We start from the raw sequence: 26,767 nt of genomic DNA on the forward strand, positions 1-26,767 counted from the left end.
TAAGCTCTGACAATGCAGACAGCTTGTCTGCAAAAGTCAGTGGAGGGTGACTGTCTAGGAGATGCGAGCTCTCCAAGTCGCAGAGAGCTAGTCGTTCAGCAATACTCGCTATCACCTCTCTACCTTGAAGCAAGGAAGCTAGTGGAGAAGTATGACTGGTGCTTTTGTCTGGGTTTGTCCCCAGTGTCAGCTTAAGAGTTCTTCCTGATGGCCTTCGGCCTGGCATGTGGCACCTAGGCTGTTGCTCATCTGGCATCTCTCTGGTCCAGACACCATTTTCCTCAGAATAATCTCGAGGGTGGTCCGCTGGCGAAGAATATTCACAATTCAACAGGTGGGGACTAGGACGGATGTATTCCACCACCACTTTACCTGGAACCCTCAAGTTCTGTTGTGCATCTATCGTGCCAGTCTCAAAGGAGACTTGAGTTCTCACATCACTGGATGACAAGGAAGTAGAGGTGGCTGGACTGGATGGTCCAGGGGAAGCATTGCAAGTGGGGCCAGAAGTATCAAGGTGCAGCGAAGCATGCACACTGCAGTAGATGGTGGGTAGGCCAGGTAAGTAAGGAAGTGCTGATACGGATATGCGCAACGTACAGCCAGGAGTAGATGCTGTGGTAGGAAACGAGTGCTCTACAGGCGAATGTTCAAAATCACTAACGAGAGATTCACCCGGTGCACAGACCCTGTTGGCAGCAAGACATGGTGGCAATTATACACTCAGCAAATATGTCATTACATAATTTATATAGATTAAACATGTCTTTCTCAAATAAAGAGCTGTATACATCTTCATGGGCCTCTTTCCATGTGGTTTCAAACCTGGACACATCGTATTGCCAAATGCTGCTGCTCTACCTGAGGCAAATGTAACTCAATGGAAATACCTGTAGAATATTGTGTAGGAAAGGTTTCCTTGGACTGCGCTCAGCCAAGCGCTGAGTTGGGAAAAGTGGACATAGGAGCGGATTGATTGTATAAGAGCCTTGTCTCCCACAAGAGCATCTCCAGCCCTGCAGAAAAAGGCACACTTGGTGAATGCACAAGCCATACTAATTTGTTCGATTTCGAGAAACCCTCAACATGCCAAGATGCAGGAAAATACAAAACATAAGATGTCACTGCGAAGCCAAGAAATTCAATTGGTGACTTCAGAACGTCAAATTCAAAAATGAAGGGTTGGCTTGTTTGGGTGACTCATGGTGTGGGGATTGCAGGTTCAAATCCCATCAACTTGGATGATTGGTGGTTTTTATGGTAATGTCCTTGTTATCTATGTATTATCCCAAACAAAAATAAACCTTGTAACTAATCCAAAAAGGGTAATCCCAAACCTTGTATTACCTTGTAATCTATTACCCACAATCTCTGCTATTCCTTGTTCTGTTGCATCCTGATTCATTCAGTGTTCCAGCTCTTCCAGGAGCCTTAACTTTGAATATAAAAAGAGAGAACGTGTGTGTGTGTGTATGTGTGTGTGTTCTCCATAACTCTAAAACCATGAAACCGAGCGGCCTGAAACTTTCCATGCATACAAAGGGAGCGACAAGGAAATGCATGATTGTAAATTTGGTGTTTGGATTAATAAAACACAACTTTTCAAAATAATTAACGGCCTTCTTTTATTATCCTTTATCAAGGCGGCGGTATGATATGCTGTCTCTCATTGGGGGTATTAATAAACTGGAAAGCTAGTAATGGATTCACTTGGTGAGAAAGATGATGATGGACTCACTTGGTTGGAAAGAGAATAAAGGATTTACTTGCGAAGAAAGATGATAATGGATTTACTTGGTGAGGAAGATGGTAATTGATTCACTTGGTAAGAATGATAATAAAGGATTTACTTGGTAAGAAAGATAATAATGGATCCACTTGGTTAGAAAGATAATAATGGATCCACTTGGTTAGAAAGATGACAATGGATTCACTTGGTTAGGAAGATAATAATTGATTCACTTGGTGAGAAAGATAATAATGGATCCACTTGGTTAGAAAGATGATAATGGATTCACTTGGTTAGAAAGATAATAGTGGATTTTCTTGGTTTGAAAGATAATAATGGATTCACTTGGTTAGAAAGATAATAATGGATCCACTTGGTTAGAAAGATGACATTGGATTTACTTGCTTAGAAAGATGAAAATTGATTCACTTGAGAAGAAAGATAACAATGGATTCACTTGGTGAGAAAGATAATAATGGATCCACTTGGTAAGAAAGATAATAATGGATTCACTTGGTTAGAAAGATGATAACGGATTCACTTGGTTAGAAAGATGACAATGGATTCATTTGGTGAGAAAGATGATAATGGATCCACTTGGTAAGAAAGATAATAATGGATTCACTTGGTTAGAAAGATAATAATGGATTCACTTGGTTAGAAAGATAATAATGGATTCACTTGGTGAGAAAGATAATAATGGATTCACTTGGTTAGAAAGATAATAATGGATCCACTTGGTTAGAAAGATAATAATGGATCCACTTGGTTCGAAAGATAATAATGGATTCACTTGGTTAGAAAGATAATAATGGATTCACTTGGTTAGAAAGATAATAAAGGATTTACTTGGTGAGAAAGATAATAATGGATCCACTTGGTAAGAAAGATAATAATGGATTCACTTGGTTAGAAAGATGATAATGGATTCACTTGGTTAGAAAGATGACAATGGATTCACTTGGTTAGGAAGATGGTAATTGATTCACTTGCTTAGAAAGATAATAATGGATTCACTTGGTGAGAAAGATAAAAATGGATCCACTTGGTGAGAAAGATAATAATGGATTCACTTGGTTAGAAAGATGACAATGGATTCACTTGGTTAGAAAGATGGTAATTGATTCACTTGGTTAGAAAGATGACATTGGATTCACTTGCTGAGAAAGATGAAAATTGATTCACTTGGTGAGAAAGATAAAAATGGATTCATTTGCTGAGAAAGATGATAATGGATTCATTTGGTGAGAAAGATGATAATGGATTCACTTGGTTAGAAAGATAATAATGGATTTACTTGGTTAGAAAGATAATAATGGATCCACTTGGTTAGAAAGATGATAATGGTTTCACTTGGTGAGAAAGATGACAATGGATTCACTTGGTTAGGAAGATGGTAATTGATTCACTTGGTAAGAAAGATAATAAAGGATTAACTTGGTGAGAAAGATAATAATGGATCCACTTACTAAGAAAGATAATAATGGATTCACTTGGTTTGAAAGATAATAATGGATCCACTTGGTGAGAAAGATAATAATGGATTCACTTGGTTAGAAAGATAATAAAGGATTTACTTGGTTAGAAAGATAATAATGGATCCACTTGGAAAGAAAGATAATAATGGATCCACTTGGTTAGAAAGATAATAATGGATTCACTTGGTTCGAAAGATAATAATGGATTCACTTGGTTCGAAAGATAATAATGGATTCACTTGGTTGGAAAGAAAATAATGGATCCACTTGGTTAGAAAGATAATAATGGATCCACTTGGTTAGAAAGATAATAATGGATTCACTTGGTTGGAAAGATAATAATGGATTCACTTGGTTAGAAAGATAATAATGGATTCACTTGGTTAGAAAGATAATAATGGATTTACTTGGTTAGAAAGATAATAATGGATTCACTTGGTTGGAAAGATAATCAAGGATCCACTTTGTTAAAAAGATAATGAAGGATTTTCTTGGTTTGAAAGATAATAAAGGATTCACTTGGTTAGAAAGATAATAATGGATTCACTTGGTTAGAAAGATAATAATGGATTCACTTGGTTGGAAAGATAATAATGGATTCACTTGGTTAGAAAGATAATAATGGATTCACTTGGTTGGAAAGATAATAATGGATTGTCTTGGTTAGAAAGATAATAATGGATTCACTTGGTTGGAAAGATAATAATGGATTCACTTGGTTAGAAAGATAATAATGGATTCACTTGGTTAGAAAGATAATAATGGATTCACTTGGTTGGAAAGATAATAAAGGATCCACTTTGTTAAATAGATAATGAAGGATTTTCTTGGTTTGAAAGATAATAATGGATTCACTTGGTTTGAAAGATAATAATGGATTCACTTGGTTTGAAAGATAATCATGGATCCACTTTGTTAAAAAGATAATGAAGGATTTTCTTGGTTTGAAAGATAATAATGGATTCACTTGGTTAGAAAGATAATAATGGATTCACTTGGTTAGAAAGATAATCATGGATCCACTTTGTTAAAAAGATAATGGATTCACTTGGTTTGAAAGATAATAAAGGATTCACTTGGTTAGAAAGATAATAATGGATCCACTTGGTTAGAAAGATAATAATGGATTCACTTGGTTAGAAAGATAATAATGGATCCACTTGGTGAGAAAGAAAAAATGGATTCACTTGGTTAGAAAGATAATAATGGATCCACTTGGTTAGAAAGATAATAATGGATCCACTTGGTTAGAAAGATAATCATGGATTCACTTGGTTAGAAAGATAATAATGGATTCACTTGGTTAGAAAGATAATCATGGATTCACTTGGTTACAAAGATAATAATGGATTCACTTGGTTAGAAAGATAATAATGGATTCATTGTTGTCAGGTCAGGTTCGATCTGTGACCTGCTGCAGGTACCATGTAAACCTGTGCTAATCTGTTCCATGGTCGGGTTGTCGGCGACTAAACCGTCTCCTCCACCAGCTTTTCTGGTGAGGGGGTGTTTGGATATGGACACCCAGCAGGATTAAAAACAAAACCTGTCAAAGGGCGGAGGAGCTCCTTGTGAGCCAACGGCCATCCATATCTAGTGCCCAACTGTGTCTGCGGACGTCCTCCTGCAGTTGGGTTACTTTTTATTAGGAGGTTGGTGGCAGGATTTGCACTCCAGCCACCGTAAAACCCTTCATTCCGCAAAACACAAAAACGCAAAAAAATCTGAAAACCCACTCCGTGGGAGTACCTCCTGTGCAGCTTCCCTTCGCAGGGCAGCTCACCGGATGACGGGATTGGAGCAAAGCCTTCGGGACCCCCAATCTTTGATGATAGGAGGGAAACCACGGGGTAACATCCCTGGGTCAGATTGCGGGAGAGTGTGTCGGAGTGGTGCTGAGGTGTCGTCCACCAGACGGCGGTCTCCTTGGGTTAACCTGAGGTGGTCCCTTCGGGTGGGTGCCTGGAATGTCCTATCCCTAAGAGAGGATGATCACCTGTCTCTGTTATCATCTGAGCTCAAGCGTTTGGACATCGGGATTGCAGCTCTCTCTGAGGTTCGGAGACCGGATTGCGGCGAGATAATGGTGGGTGGTTACACCTACTATTGGTCTGGTCGCTCTGATGGTTACCATACCCAAGGAGTTGCTGTAGCTGTGTCCAATAAGCTGACCCCAATGATAATTGAGGTAACACCGGTCAACGAGCGTATTATGAGATTAAGGATTCGTCGCTCCTTAGGTGTCATTTCCCTGGTCTCTGTTTATGCTCCGACTGAGGCGAGTGATCTCACCGTGAAGGATGCATTCTACGCCACACTCGAGTCTGTGGTTGATCAGTGCCCCAGACGAGATACACTTCTAGTCTTGGGGGATTTCAATGCATCGACTGGAACTGATAGGGACGGTTATGAGGTGTGTGTTGGTCCCCATGGGTCAGGAACTATGAACCAGAATAGCACTAAGTTCCTTGACTTTGCAAGAAGTCATGGACTTAGGGTGGCTGGTTCATGGTTTCGGCGCCCACAAGCTCATCGCTGGACTTGCTATTCCAACGCTGGCGGTGTGGCAAAGGAGATTGACCATTTCCTCATTGACGGTCGTTGGAGGATGATCCAGAACTGCAGGGTCTACTGGAGTGCTCAGTTCCTCAATACTGACCACAGGCTTGTTGTAGCAACTCTAAAGCTGCACCTTAAATCCTGGAGAATGGTACCATCCCAGCCTAGGCTGGATGTTGGCAAGCTCAGGGATGAGAGAGTAGCTGAGGAGTTTGCGAACAGGCTGAGTGGACACTTGGGGGGTCTGGGTGCTTTGGGGGGTCCTGAAGAGCTGTGGAGCGCCTTCAAGACCACCGTCCTTGATGTTGCCGGTGGATGCCTTGGAGCTCACCGCAGGGCAAAGAAGAATTTTGTCTCTCAAGGGACACTGGATACCATTGACCAGAGTCACAGGGCCAGGCTGAAAGGCAGAGCTGAGCTGTTCAGGGAGCTGAGGCGTAAAACTGTACGTGCACTGAGGGTGGACAAGGAGGCCGATGTGCGAGGAATCTGTGAGGGGGTAGAGCATCACCTGTGGACAGGTGATTCTCGTCCCGCTTACAGGGGAATTCGCGCATTACGTTCATCCAAGCCCATCCCTCGGAGCACTGCAGTTAGAGCAGAGAGTGGTAGGCTCTTGACAGAGGAGTCTGAAGTGAAGGCCCGCTGGGCCGGTTACTTTGAGCGGTTGTACCAGGCTGATCCCCCAGCTGTCGAGTTGGATGTCAAGGGTGTTACAATCCCTGTTGCTGACCCTCGAATCAACTGTGGTCCACCTTCGCTTGTGGAAACACGGGCTGCGGTGAACCAGTTGAAACGGGGCAAAGCTTCAGGGATCTGTGGCCTCCATGCTGAACTTCTCAAGGCTGGTGGAAATGCTGCACTCGTGTCGTTGCATGCAGTTTTGTGCTCTGCCTGGAACACAGGCATCATCCCAACTGACTGGAAGAGGGGCCTTGTTGTCCCTCTCTGGAAAGGGAAGGGTGATCGCCAAGACTGCAACAACTACCGAGGGGTGACGCTGCTCTCAGTGCCGGGCAAGGTCTTTGCTCGGATAATTCTCGATAGGGTTCGCCACCATCTGCTTGAGCACCAGCGTCCAGAGCAGTCAGGCTTTACACCAAAGAGGTCAACGATTGACCGTATCCTTGCACTTCGTGTCCTCACCGAACGCAGACGAGAGTTTCGGCAGGGGCTGCTTGCAGCCTATGTTGATCTCTGTAAAGCGTTTGATTCAGTGAATCGGGATGTCCTCTGGAGGATTCTTGGTCTTCGTGGGGTGCCACCAAAACTGATCGATCTGATGTCTGAACTCTACTCTGGTACTGAGAGTGCTGTGAAGTGTGGTGGTACCATCTCTGACTTATTTCCAGTTGTTACTGGAGTTCATCAGGGATGTGTACTTGCCCCCACACTTTTCAGCACTTGTATGGACTGGATTCTAGGGAGGATGTCGGAGAGATCAAGTTGCGGTGCATCGTTTGGCAATGTCAAGATCTCGGACCTTGATTTTGCAGATGATGCAGTCATCTTTGCGGAGACTTTAGACATCCTCTTGGGGGCCCTCGAGGTGCTGAATGAGGAGTCGGAGCCATTGGGATTACGGGTTTCATGGGTCAAAACTAAGATCCAGGCTTTCGGTGACATCTTGGATGCTGCTGTCCTGTCTGTGTCTGTTTGTGGTGAGGATGTTGAGGTCGTGGAGAGATTCACTTACCTTGGCAGTGATATTATTGTCTCTGCTGGCTGCGAGTCACAGGTCAATAGACGTCTGGGTCGGGCCTGGGGAGTCATGGATTCACTGGATCATGGGGTGTGGCGCTGCCGGTACCTGTGCGGGAGGACGAAAGTCCGAGTCTTCAGGTCCTTGGTACTTCCAGTCTTGCTCTATGGGTGCGAGACTTGGACTCTGACCAAGGATCTGAGACGGCGACTTAATTCCTTTGGTACCAGGTCTCTTCGGAGAATCCTTGGCTATCGCTGGTCGGATTTTGTGTCCAACGAGCGGTTGCTGAGAGAGACTCGGATGAGATTTGTTACCTGCATAGTCCGTGAGCGTCAGTTGCGGCTGTGTGGACATGTGGCTCGTTTTCCTGACGCTGATCCTGCTCACCAGATTCTCTCAGCGAGGGAGTCTCATGAGTGGAGGAGGCCAGTGGGCCGACCACGTGCCTCATGGTTGCAGCAGGTTGACCATCATCTCAAGGAGATGGGGATGGGCCTGGCATCTGCCTGGGGGATTGCCAGACGGAGGCCCCTGGAGTACCGGCGGAAAGTGGACGCAGCGACGTGCTGTTCTGGCACATGCTCTCATACCTGACCTGACCACTTGGTTCGAAAGATAATAATGGATTCACTTGGAAAGATAATAATGGATTCACTTGGAAAGATAATAATGGATCCACTTGGTTCGAAAGATAATAATGGATTCACTTGGTTAGAAAGATAATAATGGATTCACTTGGTTAGAAAGATAATAATGAATTCACTTGGTTAGAAAGATAATAATGGATTCACTTGGTTCGAAAGATAATAATGGATTCTCTTGGTTATAAAGATAATAATGGATTCACTTGGTTTGAAAGATAATAATGGATTCACTTGGTTAGAAAGATAATAATGGATTCACTTGGTTAGAAAGATAATAATGGATTCACTTGGTTAGAAAGATAATAATGGATTCACTTGGTTCGAAAGATAATAATGGATTCACTTGGTTCGAAAGATAATAATGGATTCACTTGGTTAGAAAGATAATAATGGATTCACTTGGTTCGAAAGATAATAATGAATTCACTTGGTTATAAAGATAATAATGGATTCACTTGGTTTGAAAGATAATAATGGATTCACTTGGTTAGAAAGATAATAAAGGATCCACTTGGTTCAAAAGATAATGAAGGATTTTCTTGGTTAGAAAGATAATAATGGATTCACTTGGTTAAAAAGATAATAAAGGATCCACTTGGTTCAAAAGATAATGAAGGATTTTCTTGGTTAGAAAGATAATAATGGATTCACGAGGTCAGAAAGATAATAATGGATTCACTTGGTCAGAAAGATAATAATGGATTCACTTGGTCAGAAAGATAATAATGGATTCACTTGGTTAGAAAGATAATAATGGATTCACTTGGTTAGAAAGATAATAATGGATTCACTTGGAAAGATAATAATGGATTCACTTGGTCAGAAAGATAATAATGGATTCACTTGGTGAGAAAGATAATAATGGATTCACTTGGTGAGAAAGATAATAATGGATCCACTTGGTTAGAAAGATAATAATGGATTCACTTGGTCAGAAAGATAATAATGGATTCACTTGGTTAGAAAGATAATAATGGATTCACTTGGTTAGAAAGATAATAATGGATTTACTTGGTTAGAAAGATAATAATGGATTTACTTGGTTAGAAAGATAATAATGGATTCACTTGGTTAGAAAGATAATAATTGATCCACTTGGTGAGAAAGATAATAATGGATTCACTTGGTTAGAAAGATAATAATGGATTCACTTGGTTAGAAAGATAATAATGGATTTACTTGGTTAGAAAGACAATAATGGATTCACTTGGTTAGAAAGATAATAATGGATTCACTTGGTTAGAAAGATAATAATGGATTCACTTGGTTAGAAAGATAATCATGGATTCACTTGGTTAGAAAGATAATAATGGATTTACTTGGTTAGAAAGATAATCATGGATTCACTTGGTTAGAAAGATAATAATGGATTCACTTGGTTAGAAAGATAATAATGGATTCACTTGGAAAGATAATAATGGATTCACTTGGTCAGAAAGATAATAATGGATTCACTTGGTGAGAAAGATAATAATGGATTCACTTGGTCAGAAAGATAATAATGGATCCACTTGGTTAGAAAGATAATAATGGATTCACTTGGTCAGAAAGATAATAATGGATTCACTTGGTCAGAAAGATAATAATGGATTCACTTGGTTAGAAAGATAATAATGGATTCACTTGGTTAGAAAGATAATAATGGATTTACTTGGTTAGAAAGATAATAATGGATTTACTTGGTTAGAAAGATAATAATGGATTCACTTGGTTAGAAAGATAATAATTGATCCACTTGGTGAGAAAGATAATAATGGATTCACTTGGTTAGAAAGATAATAATGGATTCACTTGGTTAGAAAGATAATAATGGATTTACTTGGTTAGAAAGATAATAATGGATTCACTTGGTTAGAAAGATAATAATGGATTCACTTGGTTAGAAAGATAATAATGGATTCACTTGGTTAGAAAGATAATCATGGATTCACTTGGTTAGAAAGATAATAATGGATTTACTTGGTTAGAAAGATAATAATGGATTCACTTGGAAAGATAATAATGGATTCACTTAGAAAGATAATAAAGGATTTACTTGGTTAGAAAGCCAATTATTTTTGAGGTCAATATAGGTCTTAAAGACGACATCGCTCAAATCTCTAAAATTGCCATTTTTCATCCAATTGACTTGAAACTTGAAGAGGAGTTCCTATATTTGGTCATTTAATTCAACCACCAAGTATTTTTGAGGTGAAATTTGTTTTATGGATTTTGCAAGTATCGTGCTCTGCATGACGTCTGTTTCTTCCTCTGTCTGTCTGTTTGTCTGTTTATCTGTTTATCTGTTTATCGCCTCCAGGTCACAATTCTGAACCGATCTTCACAAAATTTCACCACATGTTAGATTTTGTCAAAAGGAAGAAGTTTGTTGTTTTTGAGGTCAAGAGGTCAACATAGGCCAAAGGTATACAACTTTGGTGACATTGCTAAAATCCTTAATTTTCATCCGATTGACTTGAAATTTGAAGTGCATTTGCAGATCAGGTCACGGAATTCAACCACCAATTATTTTGTAGGTCTACATAGGCCAAAAAGTCAACATAGGCCGAGTTTCTAAAATTATCAATTTTCATATGATTCACTTGAAATTTAAAGAGGATTTGCATATTTGGTCATTGACTTCAACCACAAATTATTTTTGAGGTCAAATTTGTTTTATGGATTTTGCAAGTGTCGAGCTCTGTACGACGCCTTCCTCTTGTTTGTCTGTGTGTCTGTCTGTGTGCAGGATATCTCAAAAGGTTGTGGACGGATCCAGATGAAATTTGGTGGGCAGGTTGGGTGTGTGACAAGGATGAGCTGATAAGATTTTGGTGAAGATCCAGAACCGGATCTGATAACTCAAATTTTTAAGTGATTCTTTACCATTGAGAGATAGAGCCAAAAATGATATGTAGCATGATATCTCAAAAGGTTGTGGACAGATTCCGAAGAAACTTGGTGGACCCCTTGGGTGTGTGACAAGGAGAAAATCAATTCAATTTTGGTAAATATCCAAATCTGGATCCGGATCCGATAATTTTTAAAGCGACTTGGTGAAATCATTTTAAAGCGAAATCATCAACAACCGACTTGGCTTTCATAAAGTTTCTGCAAGATGGGTTCCAAAACAACTCACAGAAGAGCACAAGCACAACCGAGTGACAATCTGCGAAAGCCTTTTGAACCACTTTCATCATGAAGGGAATGCTTTTTTGAGATGCATTGTTCGTGGAGATGAGACGTGGATCCACCATTATGAGCCAGAGAGTGAACTCGAGAGTATGGAGTAGAAAAATCTGATATCACCAGTAAAAAAAACAGTTCAAAAGTCAACCATCAGCCGTAAAAGTGATGTTCACACTTTCCTGAGACTCACAAGGCCCAATTTTGTATGAGAGCAAACACACAATGCGCAGCGGGGGGGGGAGGGCATGAGACAAGAGGGGCGGGAGGGGGAAGGACTAAACAGTGGGGAAGAGACATTAGGAGATCTGTGGAAGGGAGAGGGATGGGGTGGGGAACATGGAGTACACAAGATGGATACTACAGGGACTTTCTAGAAGGAAAGCAGGGAATTTGAAGGAGGTTGGTTTGGGGTGAATTAACGGGGGCAGAAAAGATCGAGGTTTTGGATGAGGGAAGATAAGAGGTGGTGGTGAACAGCTGTTCTAAAGGCCTGAAGGGAAGAATGGGATTGAAGAGAGTGTGGGAGTTTATTCCAAAGGTGGGAAAAAAGAGGAATGAAAGAGTGAAGGTGAGCAGCGATTCGTGATTTTGGAAGTTTTACCAGAAGGGGATTGTTGGCGGACCTTGAGTGCTCTACGGAAATATGGTGGGGACATATCGCAGACAAAGCAATGGGGGCGAGACCAGAGAGGAGACAGAAGAAGACAGAAAGACCACCAACCTGCCTGCGGTGAGAGTGTGAGAGGCACAAAGACTTAGCCTCATTGTGGGAGATACCAATGATCCTAAGTGATTTGGTTTCCACAGCGTGAAGCCGAGAAAGGTGGGAGGCAGGAGCACCAGCCCAGAGGGGAGGGCAGTACTCCATCAGGCTGTGGACGATAGCTTTGTATGTAGTCAGGAGCTCAGATGGGCCGAGGAAGGACTTTTCACGATGGAGGATTCCCAGTTGGCGACTGGTTTTGGAGGCGAGGTTGGAGATATGGCTTTCCCAGGAAAGATCATGGCAGATAGTGAGACCCAGAAGCTTGAATGAAAGGACTTCTTCCAGATTGTTGAGAAAGTAGATTGGGGGGGGGGGCGTGGGGGGGTGTTCCAAATGGTCCTTTCGGACTTTCACCTGAACGGTCAACTCAAAGATGATTTAAGAGGCCGCCACTTTGCCAGTGACCAACAAGTGAAAGAAACGGTGCATGTGTGGCTCATCACTCAGCCAAAAACATTTTTTTCCCGAAGGCATAAAGCAGCTTGTGAACTGATGGACAAAGTGTGTTGAAAATGAGGGGACATTGTGGAAAAATGCTGCTCTTGTTCATGCTCAATTGTTGCTATATTATTTAAATAAAAATACATTGCAGATACTTTTTGACTCACCCTCGTATTAAAAATTTACCACTGTTGATGCAGTCTTATGCACCACCTGATATAACCCCAGGCAAAATTAGCATTCCTTTCCTGTCGTAATTCTCTGCAGACTACTATCGTATATGAGAGTACAACTCTCATATACTGCAGTTGTAAATGCAGCATTTTTGCCTGGGACATGTCCAAGTACTGCAAAACTGGAGGCATTTGGAAGGAATAAGGTGGCAAATTGTATTCTGTAGTGTTCAAGTATATAATTAATTTGAAATAAAATGAAGATTGGAAAGGTCGTATAAAAAGTTAATTCTGCCGTTGACACAGTGTCTTTTACACCATCATATCTACCAGTACACGTTACATTCGTCCTTCGTTCCTATTTGTTTCTTTTATGATGTCCTGAAAAAACAGTAACTTTCCTGTTTGAAATGATTTTCAATTTTGTTTGACTGACAGGCAGACAGAGTGAAAATGATCATCTCACTCTTCTCTGCACATGTGTGATGAAGATGAATTCAAAGCCCAATTACTGCTAAACTACAGGTTTGTTTTCTGATTCATGTTCAGATTTTTGTTCAAAATATAACATTAAATTGAAATCAAGTTGTGCCTCGATCATAAACTGATGATTGTGGATGGACTGACGGACGGACAGACAGGAGTGAACGAATTCCTTATCCCTGCCTTTTGCTTCGTGTGTGCAGGGTAACATCAACAACCAGAGCCACCATGTCAACAGCAGCATCAACAATACCAACTACAACATGTTAAAAAATATACTTTTTTGTGTGTTTCACTTCATTTTGCATCCTCATTGAAACTCACAGATAAATATGGAATATGTTTGTGAAGTTCAAGATGCTGTTATTTGATTAAACCCATCAGCGAAGTGACGGGTAGGCACAACATATTTATACAAAGGTTTCTAATATTTTCTCGTGTTATTGTCCGAGATGTGATGTGGTGTGATGTGATATGTGATATGTGATGTGATGGGTGTACAGGTTTCTGCATAGGCCTGGAATACCCTTGACAACAAGAGAAAAGCAAAAGGGCCAGTACTTTAGAGTACATGTGGTATCATCTCCAATTAATAAGCAGGTGTACCGTTTGGGTATCGAACGTAGTGCCCAGCGCTCCAGAAGCAGTGCTCCCCGGCCCAGCTCAGAGTCACTTCCCTCAGGCCCTGACGGAGGGTCATCACGGCCTGCGCAACAGCTCACCCTCAATCCTAGCTCCACCATGACGGGTACGGCGTTTCTCCAGAGGAGTCGCGCTCGCTCGCTGAGAGCATGCGCACGCTCACACTGCCCCACGTACATACAAGGATGCACATTCTTAAAACATAATCTCCTCAATGATTAAAGCAAGAGGGTTTTTGGTGCAACAACTATCACAGCAAACTCGTTTTCAGAACCTCCAACCTTAAGTTTAATATACCTGGCATGAAGACTCACCTGTTGATGCCCAGGAAGACATGTGTGCCCAGAGCCAGGCAGCAAAGTTCCAGCTGGGCAGTGTGGGCCCTCCGTACGACCCTTTGGTGACAGTTCGGGAGTACGACCCTCGATAATGAGCAATGTAAGGGCCACCACCAGATCCTCAGGCTTCCACTTGCCACCCAAAGTTGGTGGCTCTGTTATTGAGTTTCAGGGAGACATGAAAGGCAGAAATTTAAGGACAATACCTTCATCAGTTTGTCAGAATGTCCATCAATGGTCTAAGCTCTCAGCTTGAGAATCGAATTAGATGTAGATGAGCAAAACTTGCCCCACTCCAGGAGTCACTGTCGAAGAGCTAAACACTTCTTACATTGGCCAAGATGCCTCGACTCAAATACAACACGTTTCAAGGTTTCAAAAATGACAAATGCAAATCTGCATTCTTTAAAAAGGAAAAAAAGTTTCAAATCGAAGTGTAAAAGGAATAAAAATCGACATTTGCTCAAAACGATATCAACACAATCAACATGACACCCTTTGACATTTTGTGTGTACGGATTTGGTACAAGGTACATGATGTGCTACAAAGTTGGCTTTGATGAATGATGTAACCAGCAATAAAATTCAAACTACTTGATAGCGCGCCATCTCAAATCCTTCAATTTTGACCCCTATGACTCATGGCCCCCACCCCCTGGAGCAGGAACCAGGAGTCAAAAGCAAAAAGCCATGATATACAGTGTCGATAGAACGTCTGCACCCTCTTTCAAATTTTTCACCTTTTGTTGCCTTATAGCCTGGAATCAAATTTCATTAAACCAGACTTTTCCCACCTTTATTTACACATCGTAACCCACAACTTCCAAGTGAAAAACAAATTCTACCTATTTCAGAAAATTAATTAAAAATACAAAACCAGAATATCTTGGTTGGATAAGTGTCCATCCCCCCCCCCCCTTATAATGGCAATTGTAAATTAGTTCAGGTGTAACCAATCACCTTCAAAATCACACACCAAGTTAATTGGCCTCTACCTGTGTTAAATTGTAGTGATTCTGATTATTTCAGAATAAAATCAGCTGTTCCTGTAGGTTTCCTCTGCTGGGTAGTGCATTTCACAGCAAAGACTCAACCATGAGCACCATGGAGCTTTCAAAAGACCTCCAGGATAAAGTTGTGGAAAGGCACAGATCAGGAGATGGATATATAAATATTTCAAAGACCTTGAATATCCCTTGGAGCACAATCAAGACAATCAAGAAGTGGAAGGTGTATGGTACCACCAAGACCCTGCCTAGATCAGGCTGTCCCTCCAAACTGGATGAGCAAGCAAGGAGGAGACTCATCAGTGAGGTCACCAAGAGGTCAATGACAACTTTGAAAGAGATACATGCCTTTATGGAAAATACTAGTCACTGTGTACAGGTGACAACAATATCCCAAGCACTCCACAACTCTTGCCTGGATGGTAGGGTGGAAAGAAGGAAGCCATTATTCAAATAAGCCCACCTTGAGTCCCATTTGAGGTATGCAAAAAAGCACTCTGGAGATTCTGAAGCCATGTTGCAAAACGTTTTGTGGTGTGACGAAATCAAGATGGAACTTTTTGGACTAAATGCAAAACGTCACATTTGGCGCAAACCCAACACACTACCCAAAGAACACCATGCCCACTGTAAGACATAGTGGTGGCAGCATCATGTTGTGGGGATGTTTCTACTAAGCAGGGACTGGAGCACTTGTAAGGATAGAAGGGAAAATGGATGGAGCAAAATAAAGAAAAATCCTGGAGGTAAACATGCTGCCCTCTGCAAGAAATCTGAAATCGGGACGGACGTTCACCTTTCAGCATGACAATGACCCGAAGCACACAGCCAAAGCCACACTGGAGTGGCTACGGAGCAAAAAGATAAATGTCCTGAGTGGCTCAGTCAGAGCCCTGACCCAAATCCAATGGACAATCTGTCGCATGACTTGAAGATTGCTGTCCATCAACGCTTCCCACGCAACTTGACTGAACTTGAGCAGTTTTGTACAGAAGAATGGGCAAATTTTGCCCAATCAAGGTGTGCAAAGTCGGTAGAGACATATCCCAACAGACTCACAGCTGTAATTGTTGTCAAAGGTGCTTCTACCAAGTACTAACTCAGGGGAGTGGACACTTATCCAACCATGATATTCTCGTTTTGTGTTTTTAATTAATTTTCTGAAATTTGTAGAATTTGTTTTTCACTTGGACGTTGTGGGTTACGATGTGCAAATAAAGGTGGAAAAAGTCTGATTTAATGTAACTTAATTCCAGGCTATAAGGCAACAAAAGGTGAAACATTTGAAAGGGGGTGTGGACTTGCTATAGGCACTGTGTTTCATGCATGCCCCAATGTCGTTTGCACATGCAAAGTTTCATAAAACAAAATGTTTAAAATGTGTCTATAATTGCATTTTTGGTGTTTGACCTTTTAATCCCACCCCAGGTCCCTAGGGGTGGGGCCAAAAAAAAAATGACAGTGCTCTCGCACCTTCTTGCTATGTGGTGATTATAACTACCAAGGTTGGTTAATTTCTGTGCAATCGTTTCGAAGGAGATAGCATGACAGACAGACAGACAGACGGCCACAGATTGATGGAGCATCCAGACAGTTTCCCCGCATTTGTTTAGGTGATTTCAACCCACCAATCTGTTAGTGCTACTGAAGCGGTCTCAAGGCAAGGGAAGTTTTTGCCTCTTTAGTTTGGCATTGCCTTTTCCAGCAATCGTCAGAGTAGGATTTGGGAAGTTGACCATGGAGTTGGCACAAATAGCCTACTCTCGTAAAAAATAATGAGGGATCTTTAAAGTCCATCAGAGAATGCCAGCAGATGGGAGGCCCAGTTCCATGTCACATCCCAACGATGGCACATTCCATCGATAAATCACCTTGAACGTGAAACACTGAGCTGACAAATTAATCGGGTTGGGAATAGAATCCTGACTAGACAGCTCAAAGGTCAATACGCTCCCTCTGATCCATCTTGTCAGCCCGTTTATTCAGGTACCCAAGTATGTAATCCATACGTTTAAAAAATACAGGTGTAAATCATTTCGATGTCTAAATTTTTAAACTGATAATTGAAGAAAATTGGACACACTTTTCCATGTTCTTATTTATCTCCTATTGTGCATTAGTCTTATATCGGCATAGTGTTGATTTTGGAAAAAAAAAAAAAATTAAAAAAGATGCCTTTCACACCAGGTTCTGTGACAGTGCGGTCAGAATATCCGCTCAGAGTCTGGATGGTCATTGGTTCGATTTGACCTTGACTTAGACTTTTAAATGCAAAGACTTATAAAATGGTTTGTGCTGTTTCCTTACTTGATGCTCAGCATTTAGAGGATACAGCACTGACAAATCCCGTGGGTTGGCATCCTATGCTGGGGACAGGTTTAGGGAGGAGTGGGTTAGTCAGAAGAGATTTCTCTTAATAATAATCCTCTGAAAGTGGAGAGAAGAACGATTTCACCAGATGGCATCACTGGCACCCAGAGTGCTCCAACAAGTAACTTCCCCAAAGATCAATGGCTGTGTTTATCTCATGTACAAAAGTCGAGCCCTGTGCTGTATGGTGTCTATCTGCAGATGTGGAGGTGATTTGTGTAGGACAGCTCTTCTAACAGCATGAGACCCGATAGAAGAGATGGAGTGAAATCAATCAGACAGCATGTTGGATAAATATTTGAGCAGTTTAGGTCTACCATCACACCAGACCCAGATGTTGAGAATGGCAAGACAGGAATTTTACTCCTGGAAGCTGAAACTAAGGACGACTCCAATATGAATATATGGAAAAGGTTTGCCGAGACGGATTAGGATTAGCTCTTCATTTGAAACACGTGCAGCTTTCTCAAATTGCACGGTTAACAACTCTTGAGCCCCAAATGCATTACAGGTTATTTTTTTGATAGCAATACATTTTCATGACCGTTTTGAAGTTCCTTCAAACCCAGTAAAAGACTAAATTTGTTTATTCTCATCGTGAATTATCTGGCATTTGATATAAGTTTTTAATGGGGTCAGGGCGGGGAGAGATGCCGAGGTACAGATAATGATGGAGTTGCTCGGAGGAATTGATCGAGATGGCTGCAATGATTTTGCTTTCGTAAAAACACTTTCTTTTTCCCCACTGCTCCCTATAGTTTCCACACACCTGTTACTGCTCAAACTCATGTGAATGTACATTTGAAATGCTTTGTCGCCGAACCATTCAGTCTGAAGAACTGTCAATATTATTAAGCCTTCTTTCATCGGGATCTCATCAACCTCCTTTGTCATTTTTCATTCAAACCATCAGGTGCTGCTACGAGCTGGCACAACACAGAACATAGGGTTAGCACGATGGCCAAGAGGTGTGCGGACTTGTCTCTGAGCATTTTTAATCCCGATCCAGCTATAAACTGTCACCCCGGTATTTTGCAGGCAAGACGATTCATCAATGTGCGTGACGTCCCTCGGATGGACGTTAAATGGGAGTCCTGTCTGCTGGCATTAGTTGGTGGACGTTAAAGATCCCACGGTGTCCTTCACAAAGAGTATGGGAGCTATCGCTGGCACCCTGAAAAAAAAAAGACAAATTCCTGCTTTGTCCTGCAGAGGGCATTGCATTAGTGACACAGCCCCCCCCCCCTGCCACCAGCCAAAATATTCACTATATACCATAGCAGAAGATGCACAGAACACCACAATAACAAGAAAGAATAGAGGAAGAATCCACAATAACTTGATACCAAAAAAGTTGCTTGTTGTGAACAAAATGTGCAAAATTATAATTTCTCAAACAGGACAGAGCACTTCAATAACGCAGCGTAAAGCTGCGGTATTCATCTAAGTGACCCCTTTCACATATTGGAGGTGCTTTATTAAAGTTGATCCGCCTGCGGGGACAGACACGTCACACACGCTTCTCCCTTTCAGGCAAGGCTAATAATTCAATACCGACTGTGGCTTGTGGTGATTGATCTCCCTGTTAATAACTTATACATTTATTGTGCAAGCTATATGAACGTCCAAAAGGTTAGCACAGGCATTATAAAGAGAGTTAAATCCTTACTTCTTTGCTGCTTGGAAATGTGACAACATCTTTTTTTAAATGAAGGAAAAAAAAAACAATTTCTCGATTGAAGGTTTATGTCAAGATGGAAGACACACACTGCTAAAAATGGACCCAGCCGAAAATTTGGGGGGGGAAATTGTTTTTGACGACACTCCCCTCATGAAAAAACATCGTGCATTGAAACGGGGTTTCTTTTCCTGAGGTCAATTTGACCCATAATGCCACAGAGTGAAGACCTCACGTGCGAGAACCATGGCAGCAAGCATTGAAAGAAGATGACACAAGCTCCATAGTTGGATTTAGATTCCACTGAGAGTAGTAAATCTGAAATAGTCCAACACACCAAAATTGATGAATGGCTTGATGAGAATTGGAGATCACTTTCCTGGTTTCAGAACATGCAAATGAGAAGATAAAAATTATTAGGATTTTTCGATTAGAGTTTTAGAATATTAGAATCTAGCAGAGGTACCTAAGGACGAGTGATGGAATGGAATGGAATGGTATTTGATACGCCGGAAGGATCTCATGACGTGAATCTCGTGACGTCATTCAGCAGCAGAGTGACACCTTTGATACAAGTCTATTTTTGACAGAGCCAAATGGAATAAAAGTTGGAAGTAAATACAGATATCGCAAGTGGAATTTGTAAGACACTGTTGATTATGCCTCCGAGGTTTGATGATGGCGTGCGAAGCGGTGAGAGAGGAGAAAGCCATCAGGACAGACAATTGGATACAATTTGTACATCTCAAATTTAGATTCTTGATTACATTCAGCTGAGTCATGGTGAGGAGGAAGACAATCCACTCTGGTTTTGAAGTTGATTACAACAACCAGTTGTTTTTCCAAGTCAACAACTTGTTCCCTTATGTTTGTATGGACAGGTATTGAACAGATGGTACGAATAAAGAAATATTGAACAATATGATAAATGGAATAATGTATAAATTTTCATTGGCACAGTGAATGAGCACGTATTTCACGTGTGTCCAGGAAATGAATAACAATAAAAAGACTATGCTCCGGATTTTAAACAAAATATGCGTTTTGCTTTCTCCACAATGGGTATATTAATCACAAAATGACCTTTATACCAGAGATCTCTTCTATTTTGCTTTCCCTTACCTGAGCCTAACTGTAAAGCGGTGCTAGGAGTTATGCAATAACGAAATTGGATTTCACCGTTTTGGCCAAAATGGTAAGCCGTATGGCATACAGCCTTCACTGCAACTTATTGAACAAATGATTCGTTTATTATACACTACACACGTCTTCGCAGAAAACATCTCCACGTGGGATCCAGACGGCTTTGCCATAGATCAGTGAGGAATTTTTCCCAGCCTGAATGGAGAGTACCGAGGATTTCAAACGGTCCTATTAACCAGAGAGTTGGTGTCAAAGCCACCCCATGTTCGCCTGTTTATACATTTATCGTTTTTAAAAGAGTAGTGTAATAATATTTTTTATAAAGCATTGCAGTAAAGTCTGATCCAAATAATTTTAAAGCAATATATGTATTTGTATATTGTAATCAGTAAAAAATAGTGTGGTAGATAAAAACATTAGAAAGGAAATAACTTGCACCAAAAACTTTAACATTTTCATGCTCACGCTGACGCTGACGCTCACGCTCACGCCCACGCCGGAGGTATCGCTATAGCTCTCTGTTCTTCGAACAGGCGAGCTAAAAAGTAATATGTAGTGTTTTGACTTCACAAATATTGAGTCTCTGAAAAAGGTGCACCAACAAAATTTATTTCATTTGGACTTCATTGCATCCCCAGTACACATATTAAATGAATGGCAAGCGTCTAGTATAAACAGGCGAGCATTGGGTGGCTTTGACACCATCTTAGGTTGAAATTAATTTTTTTTTTAATAATTTGTTAATTTCAACTTCACTACACCAATAGTATACCCCAAAGGAAACTCCATGCCAAATATCAGCATCCTACTACACATATTAAATGAATGGCAAGCTTCTAAATAATTTGCACCAAAAACTTTAACGTTGATGTGCTACAAAAAAGTTAAGTTCAAAACAGGTCAAAAATTTAAAACATTTGAAATTATTTTTTAATTTCAACTTCACTACATCAATAATATACCCCAAAGGAACCTCCATGCCAAATATCAGCATCCTAGTACACACATTAAATGAATGGCAAGCTTCTAAATAACTTGCACCAAAAACTTTAACATTTTCACGCTCACGCTCACGCTGGGGGTATCGCTATAGCTCTCTGCTCTTCGAACAGGCGAGCTAATAAACTGCAGGCTGAGCCCCCGTTTTGTTTATGTTTGTGATTCAAGTCACGTATTGACCCGTTTCTGTGATATGTTGTGAAAAAAAATTTTTTAGAACTAATCTCTGAACCTCGTCAAACACAAAATATGCACATTTTTGTCAAAATATGGAAAAAACATCTGAAAACGTGACAACATATTAAATAAATATTGTCCAGTCACAGCACGTTTGACATGTGTAACGAGCACTGATGCATACGTATTAACCAATCGCGTGCTTCATTGCAGACCTGACTGTCACTAATCATCATGTTGTCAGATGTTCGTGCGGCTGAAGATTCTGGAGGATGATTTTCAGGGTTTTGCTGCATGGATGTCATCAACACGCACAGTAGCTATTCTCTTCAGTGAGAAACATGCTTAAAAGTTTGAACAAAGTGCTGCAAAGTGGAAAAAAGTGGAAGGAAGCCCCAAAAGCGAGGTCGCAGCACTAGCAGTCAGCGATGATGAAGAAGCTGAAGGTTCCTAATGTTAACCAAGTCAGAAACATGTCTCCCACCCACTGAAGACTCAATCAAGAAATACAAAAGAGAGAGCAAATTACCAGGCTACTGTGCGCTCTAGATGTCTGGAACAGTTCCCACAAATCCCTCATCCAAAGGGACAAGGATGGAAAGTAGTTGAAGGCGAATTAGACCGACTGGGGTGATCTGCCTCCTGCTCCAAGCAGTTTGCTTGATTTAGCATGCTGTTCATGCAAGAAAACGAGCTGTGAGAAGAAAGGAAGATGTTCTCGTCACCAGTGCATTGACTGCAGAAACTCTATTACTGTGAAAGAGTCAAATTTTGATGAGGAGTAGATAAAGTAAGTGAAAAAGTGAAGTGGCAAATTGCTGTTGAATACATGCACATACACATGTATGGTTAAGATGCATGCTGTGAATGTATTCATTTGAATAATAATTGCTGGATGTACCTTCAATGCACATGTGTTGCATTGCACGAGCTCAATGTTGTTCCATATCCTCCATGTCTTCAATGTGAATTATAGTTTTCTGCTAATCCATCTGAAGAAGATCTCTGTGATCGCATGTTCGCTGAATGCAACAGTGTGCTTAGTTTGTGTTGATGATTCATATCCTTTCTGTAAATACATTTGCTGAAGTGAAAGAGAATGAATGACGATTATTGATTTTTTTCGTTGTTGAAGATAAAAAGATTTGTCGACCTTTAAAGTTTGAGTAAAGTCATTTGCAAAGTTGGCCAGACTTGATTTGACAATATCTCGATACATGTATACAAGTATGTCGATGCTGCACTCAGTGCATGCACTGCTGCAGCGATACCAGGAAACCAATGATGTTGCATCATAACATGTAGACAGCCCATGTGAACATTTGGGAGCAAATTTATGTTTCAAATTTCATTTTGGTCCAAAAATGAATTATTTCCTTGATGGTTTTGATAATTATTAGAGAATGCAAGAATTAGAATGCCCATTTTCAGTCAAACCTGTACTCTTATAAGCAAGGTCAACATTGGAATAAAATGGCTAAATAAATTAACCTGAAATATTTGCATTGTCAGTTTATTTATTTACTTTATTTTTATAATTATTGTGTGCGTGCGTGCGTGCGTGGCATATGTTTTTAGCATTTGAGCTTTTGTCATCAAATTTTCAAAAAACATCCATTATGAGAATATGGAGAAGGCTAATTAATAATTGGGCCAAAAATGTCAAAGGGCAAGGTCACAGTTAGTAGAAATAGGCCTCATCAGCCCATCCGACAAGTCTCAGCATGAGATGGCCAGGTTTTGTCACCGCTTCTGTGTTTTGTTTTTTTCCCATGTATTTATTATGGCAGAAGTACCTGCCAATGCCTGGTGCTGATCTAATCATTTTGAAGAAATCAGATTTTTTTTTCCCCCAATTTTTGGTGGGGCTCTTAAACACTTCCCTCCACCCACTAAGGAATGAGATTAGGGATAATTTAATATAACCTTTCACGCAGCTTCAAAGGTTTAGGCATGAAAGAACAATAAAATATAAAAAAATCCACCCAAAATTTTTAAATATAATTTTGTAATTATTATACTAGAAGCACCCGCTCCCTACGGGGTCAAAGGGGTCATGTTATATTTATGCCTATTTTACTCCAAGTGGTCCCAGGATTACACACCCAAAATGGTTGTGATCGGTTCAGCTGTTTTTGCGGTACCTGGGAACAGACAGATGGACAGACGGTGAATTATAGTAAGATTGTTTTGCTAAAACACTCCTCCACAGTCACTGATGAACTTTTGAAAGTTTTACAAGGATCCATTTGGCCATACATAGCAAAATGGTGACACAGAGACAGCCAAACATCTCTCTTCTAGTGTACATAAGCACATCTCAGGTGGACACACACACACACACACACACACACACACACACACACACACACACACACACACACACACACACACACACACACACACACACACACACACCCTCCCAATTCTGTCCCACAATTTTCCCCCCACCCCCCCCAACCCCAACCCTCAACCTACCCTTCACAACCCTGAAGAATCAATATCCTTCCCACACTCAAGCCTTCAAATCCCCTCTCCTCCCCAAAGCCTCACCCTCCCCTTTCCAAAGCTGTCCTATCTTTACTCTCACCCTCCTCTCACTCATAAAAGTAAAAAGGCATTCCCATCGAAATAACAGAATATTTATATTCACCACTTTCTGCTCACCTATCATGCTATCACTGACTTTACAGAAACCCATCATGGTCACCAGTCCAATTCACATTGTGGTATTCAATTCCAGGCCTGCTGTTGAATTTTTGGCTGGAGTCTAATATTAATGGAACGGACTTGCAGGAACACAAGTTTGTAAAATAAAATGTACTAGCGGGTTGCCCGTGCCCGTACGAGATTCTAAACGTGGTATGGATGGAGGAAAAAAATGCAAATGGCATCATCTGCCATCGAGCCGGCAAGCTGGAAGCAACAATTCGTATTTATTGCCACATATGATGCAATTCATATGCTGTAATGGTGGCAAGGTGGTCCATTTAAAACTGTTTGTTCGATACATGTATCTTTTGATGCCAAGTGTCTGTAATAAAAATGTGTAGGTGTCAAAGCCAGTGACCAATTACAAATTAATAGTAGGATTATCAATAAATGAAATGTACAACACAATATATAATCACACTCATGAAAAAAAAAAAAATTAAAAATCCATCTTCGTTTGCATTGTCAGAACCATCAAAAAATGCAGCTTGCTGATAAGAAATGGTCAGAAATGTTTAAACTATTTTATGATTGATCCATATCTTGTGTACTCGGGGAAGCAATAATGGGAGGTCATTGGTCTTCACTCAGTGACATCAACGGTCAGGGGTCATGAAAATAAAAGATGAGGGAGGAAAATGAGATTCACTTGTCAAGTTTTCTTTTTTGTCTAATTCAGAAATTGAACAAGAAAGGGCAGCATCTCTAATGTACGTGATATCAGAGGATAGGTTAGGGAGAACATGAGTATAGGTATTTGGGTTCCCCTGTAAATGCATTGGCAGTTGAACCATGTATGACATCATGCTCTAATTGAAACAAAAAAATTGCACAGAGATTCAAAGAAGATAATGCCAGCCTTTTTTCTCATCTCGACATCGTTAACATCACAAGTGGAGAACATTATGAAAGCTCAGCATGTTTGATTCCTCTATGCAATGGAGGTACATTTGTAGCCAGGCCTTACAAGTTAAGCCCCCTTTGAACACTTATACACCCCCTTTTTCTTTCCTCCACTGACTCAACAACATATCTTGCTCCAAAGGAAGTTGAGTATCAGCATGGAGTCTTGTTCTTAGCTCAATATGAAAATAAACAATCTCAACAAGAACGACACTGGGAAGAGAGCATACCTCCGCTAGGCTGAACAGTTTATATTTTGTGTCCCACTGATAAGCCAAATCTGCATCCGGATCTGAACCAAAATCTAATCGGTTTGTTCTTATCAATTACCCAAATCATCCACCAAGTTTTAGCATAATCCGTCGTTAAGTTTTATCGTGCGATATATCGTTTTTGGCCCTCTGTCGCAATAGCGAAGAATTACTAAAAATTATAGCGTCTGATCCGGATGCGGATCTTCACCAAAATCAAATAAATTCATCCTTATCACACACCTGACCAGTCCACCAAATTTCGTCAAAATCTGTCCATAACTTGTGTGGTGTTCATAAATCTGTCCATAAATCCTGCTCACAGACAAACAAACAAAGAGGCAGGGGTGCAAACACAACCTTCATCCTGCTTCAATGACAAAGGTAACAAACCTGATCTAATAGCAAATTTTGTTTTCCCCAGGCCCAATAAGTAACACTTGTGACTTTTTAAACCCAAACGAGGGGCTGGGAGGATAACTTGTAGGTTTTTGCACACTTACCTCTGAGCTGTCCAGCCTGAGTTTGAATCTCAACTCCAGTTCGTAACTGTCATCCTGCAATTTCACATGCCATCCCTTGGATGGACATTAAGCTGGCAGACCCAACTGTCAGCACTGGAAGTGGTGGAAGTCAAAGACCCCACAATATGTTTGGGGAAAAGTAAGTGAATTATCACCAGATTATATATATATATATATATATATATATATATATATATATATATATATATATATATATATATATATATATATATATATATATATATATATATATATATATATATATATATATATATATATATATATATATTAGGGTGGTCCAACAACAGCAAAAAAAATATAAAAAAATTCAGATGTCTCCACAAGCCTTAAATTATTCCACTGATTCAATAACACGCATAAAAAATTTTAAGTTGATCGGAGGTGATTTAGAGGTCGCTCCATATGACGACTTTTAGTTTCATGAGTTGGTTAAATTAGGGTATGATCAGGTATGATTACGGGTACTTCTGGATGTCCGAGGTGGAAATGGAGTGCATTTTCCAACTCTATGGGGTCGATTTACTCTAAGAAATGACTGCACCGACATTGAATTCACGACCATTTCGAAAATATGACCTAAAACAAGATTTATCATTACTGGAGTTGAGTAACTAATCCTACTCATTTCGATATTTTCTAATCTATAATTAATTTGGTGTCCGTCTAAACATTTCTTAGAGTAAATCGACCCCACTGAGTTCGAAAATGCAGTCCATTTTCACGTAGGAAGTTCAGAAGTGTACGGATTCGCATCTCACCATACCCTAATTTTTCAATCAATGGAATTACAAACTATTAGAATATTTCGTCTCATTTACCAAATACCACTATCATCTCCGCCTCTATTGCTGTCTCC

General features: G+C 40.5%; 1 protein-coding gene across 10 annotated transcripts in view; it reads right to left on the reverse strand.

The window, feature by feature from the left end:
- Positions 1 to 26,767, reverse strand: part of LOC147016956 (atos homolog protein A-like) — a 103,961-nt gene that overhangs the window by 6,261 nt on the left and 70,933 nt on the right. For 8 of the 10 annotated variants that reach the window (XM_085846247.1, XM_085846243.1, XM_085846246.1 and 5 more), the window contains 4 exons: positions 14,103 to 14,281; positions 13,753 to 13,952; positions 891 to 1,016; positions 1 to 689 (listed from right to left, as the gene is read on the reverse strand). The exon at positions 1 to 689 is cut by the window's left edge and continues 416 nt beyond it. In XM_085846247.1, coding sequence (XP_085702373.1) covers positions 1 to 689; positions 891 to 1,016; positions 13,753 to 13,952; positions 14,103 to 14,281 — 1,194 coding nt within the window. Of the gene's footprint in view, positions 690 to 890; positions 1,017 to 13,752; positions 13,953 to 14,102; positions 14,282 to 22,029; positions 22,195 to 22,401; positions 22,544 to 26,767 lie in introns of those variants that run through there. The other 2 variants (XM_085846249.1, XM_085846250.1) reach the window with 2 other exon arrangements.

This window comes from Eptatretus burgeri, chromosome 11, assembly GCF_056783735.1.
Source record: "Eptatretus burgeri isolate ZD-2024b chromosome 11, Ebu_testis_v1, whole genome shotgun sequence".
Taxonomy (NCBI): Eukaryota; Metazoa; Chordata; class Myxini; order Myxiniformes; family Myxinidae; genus Eptatretus; species Eptatretus burgeri.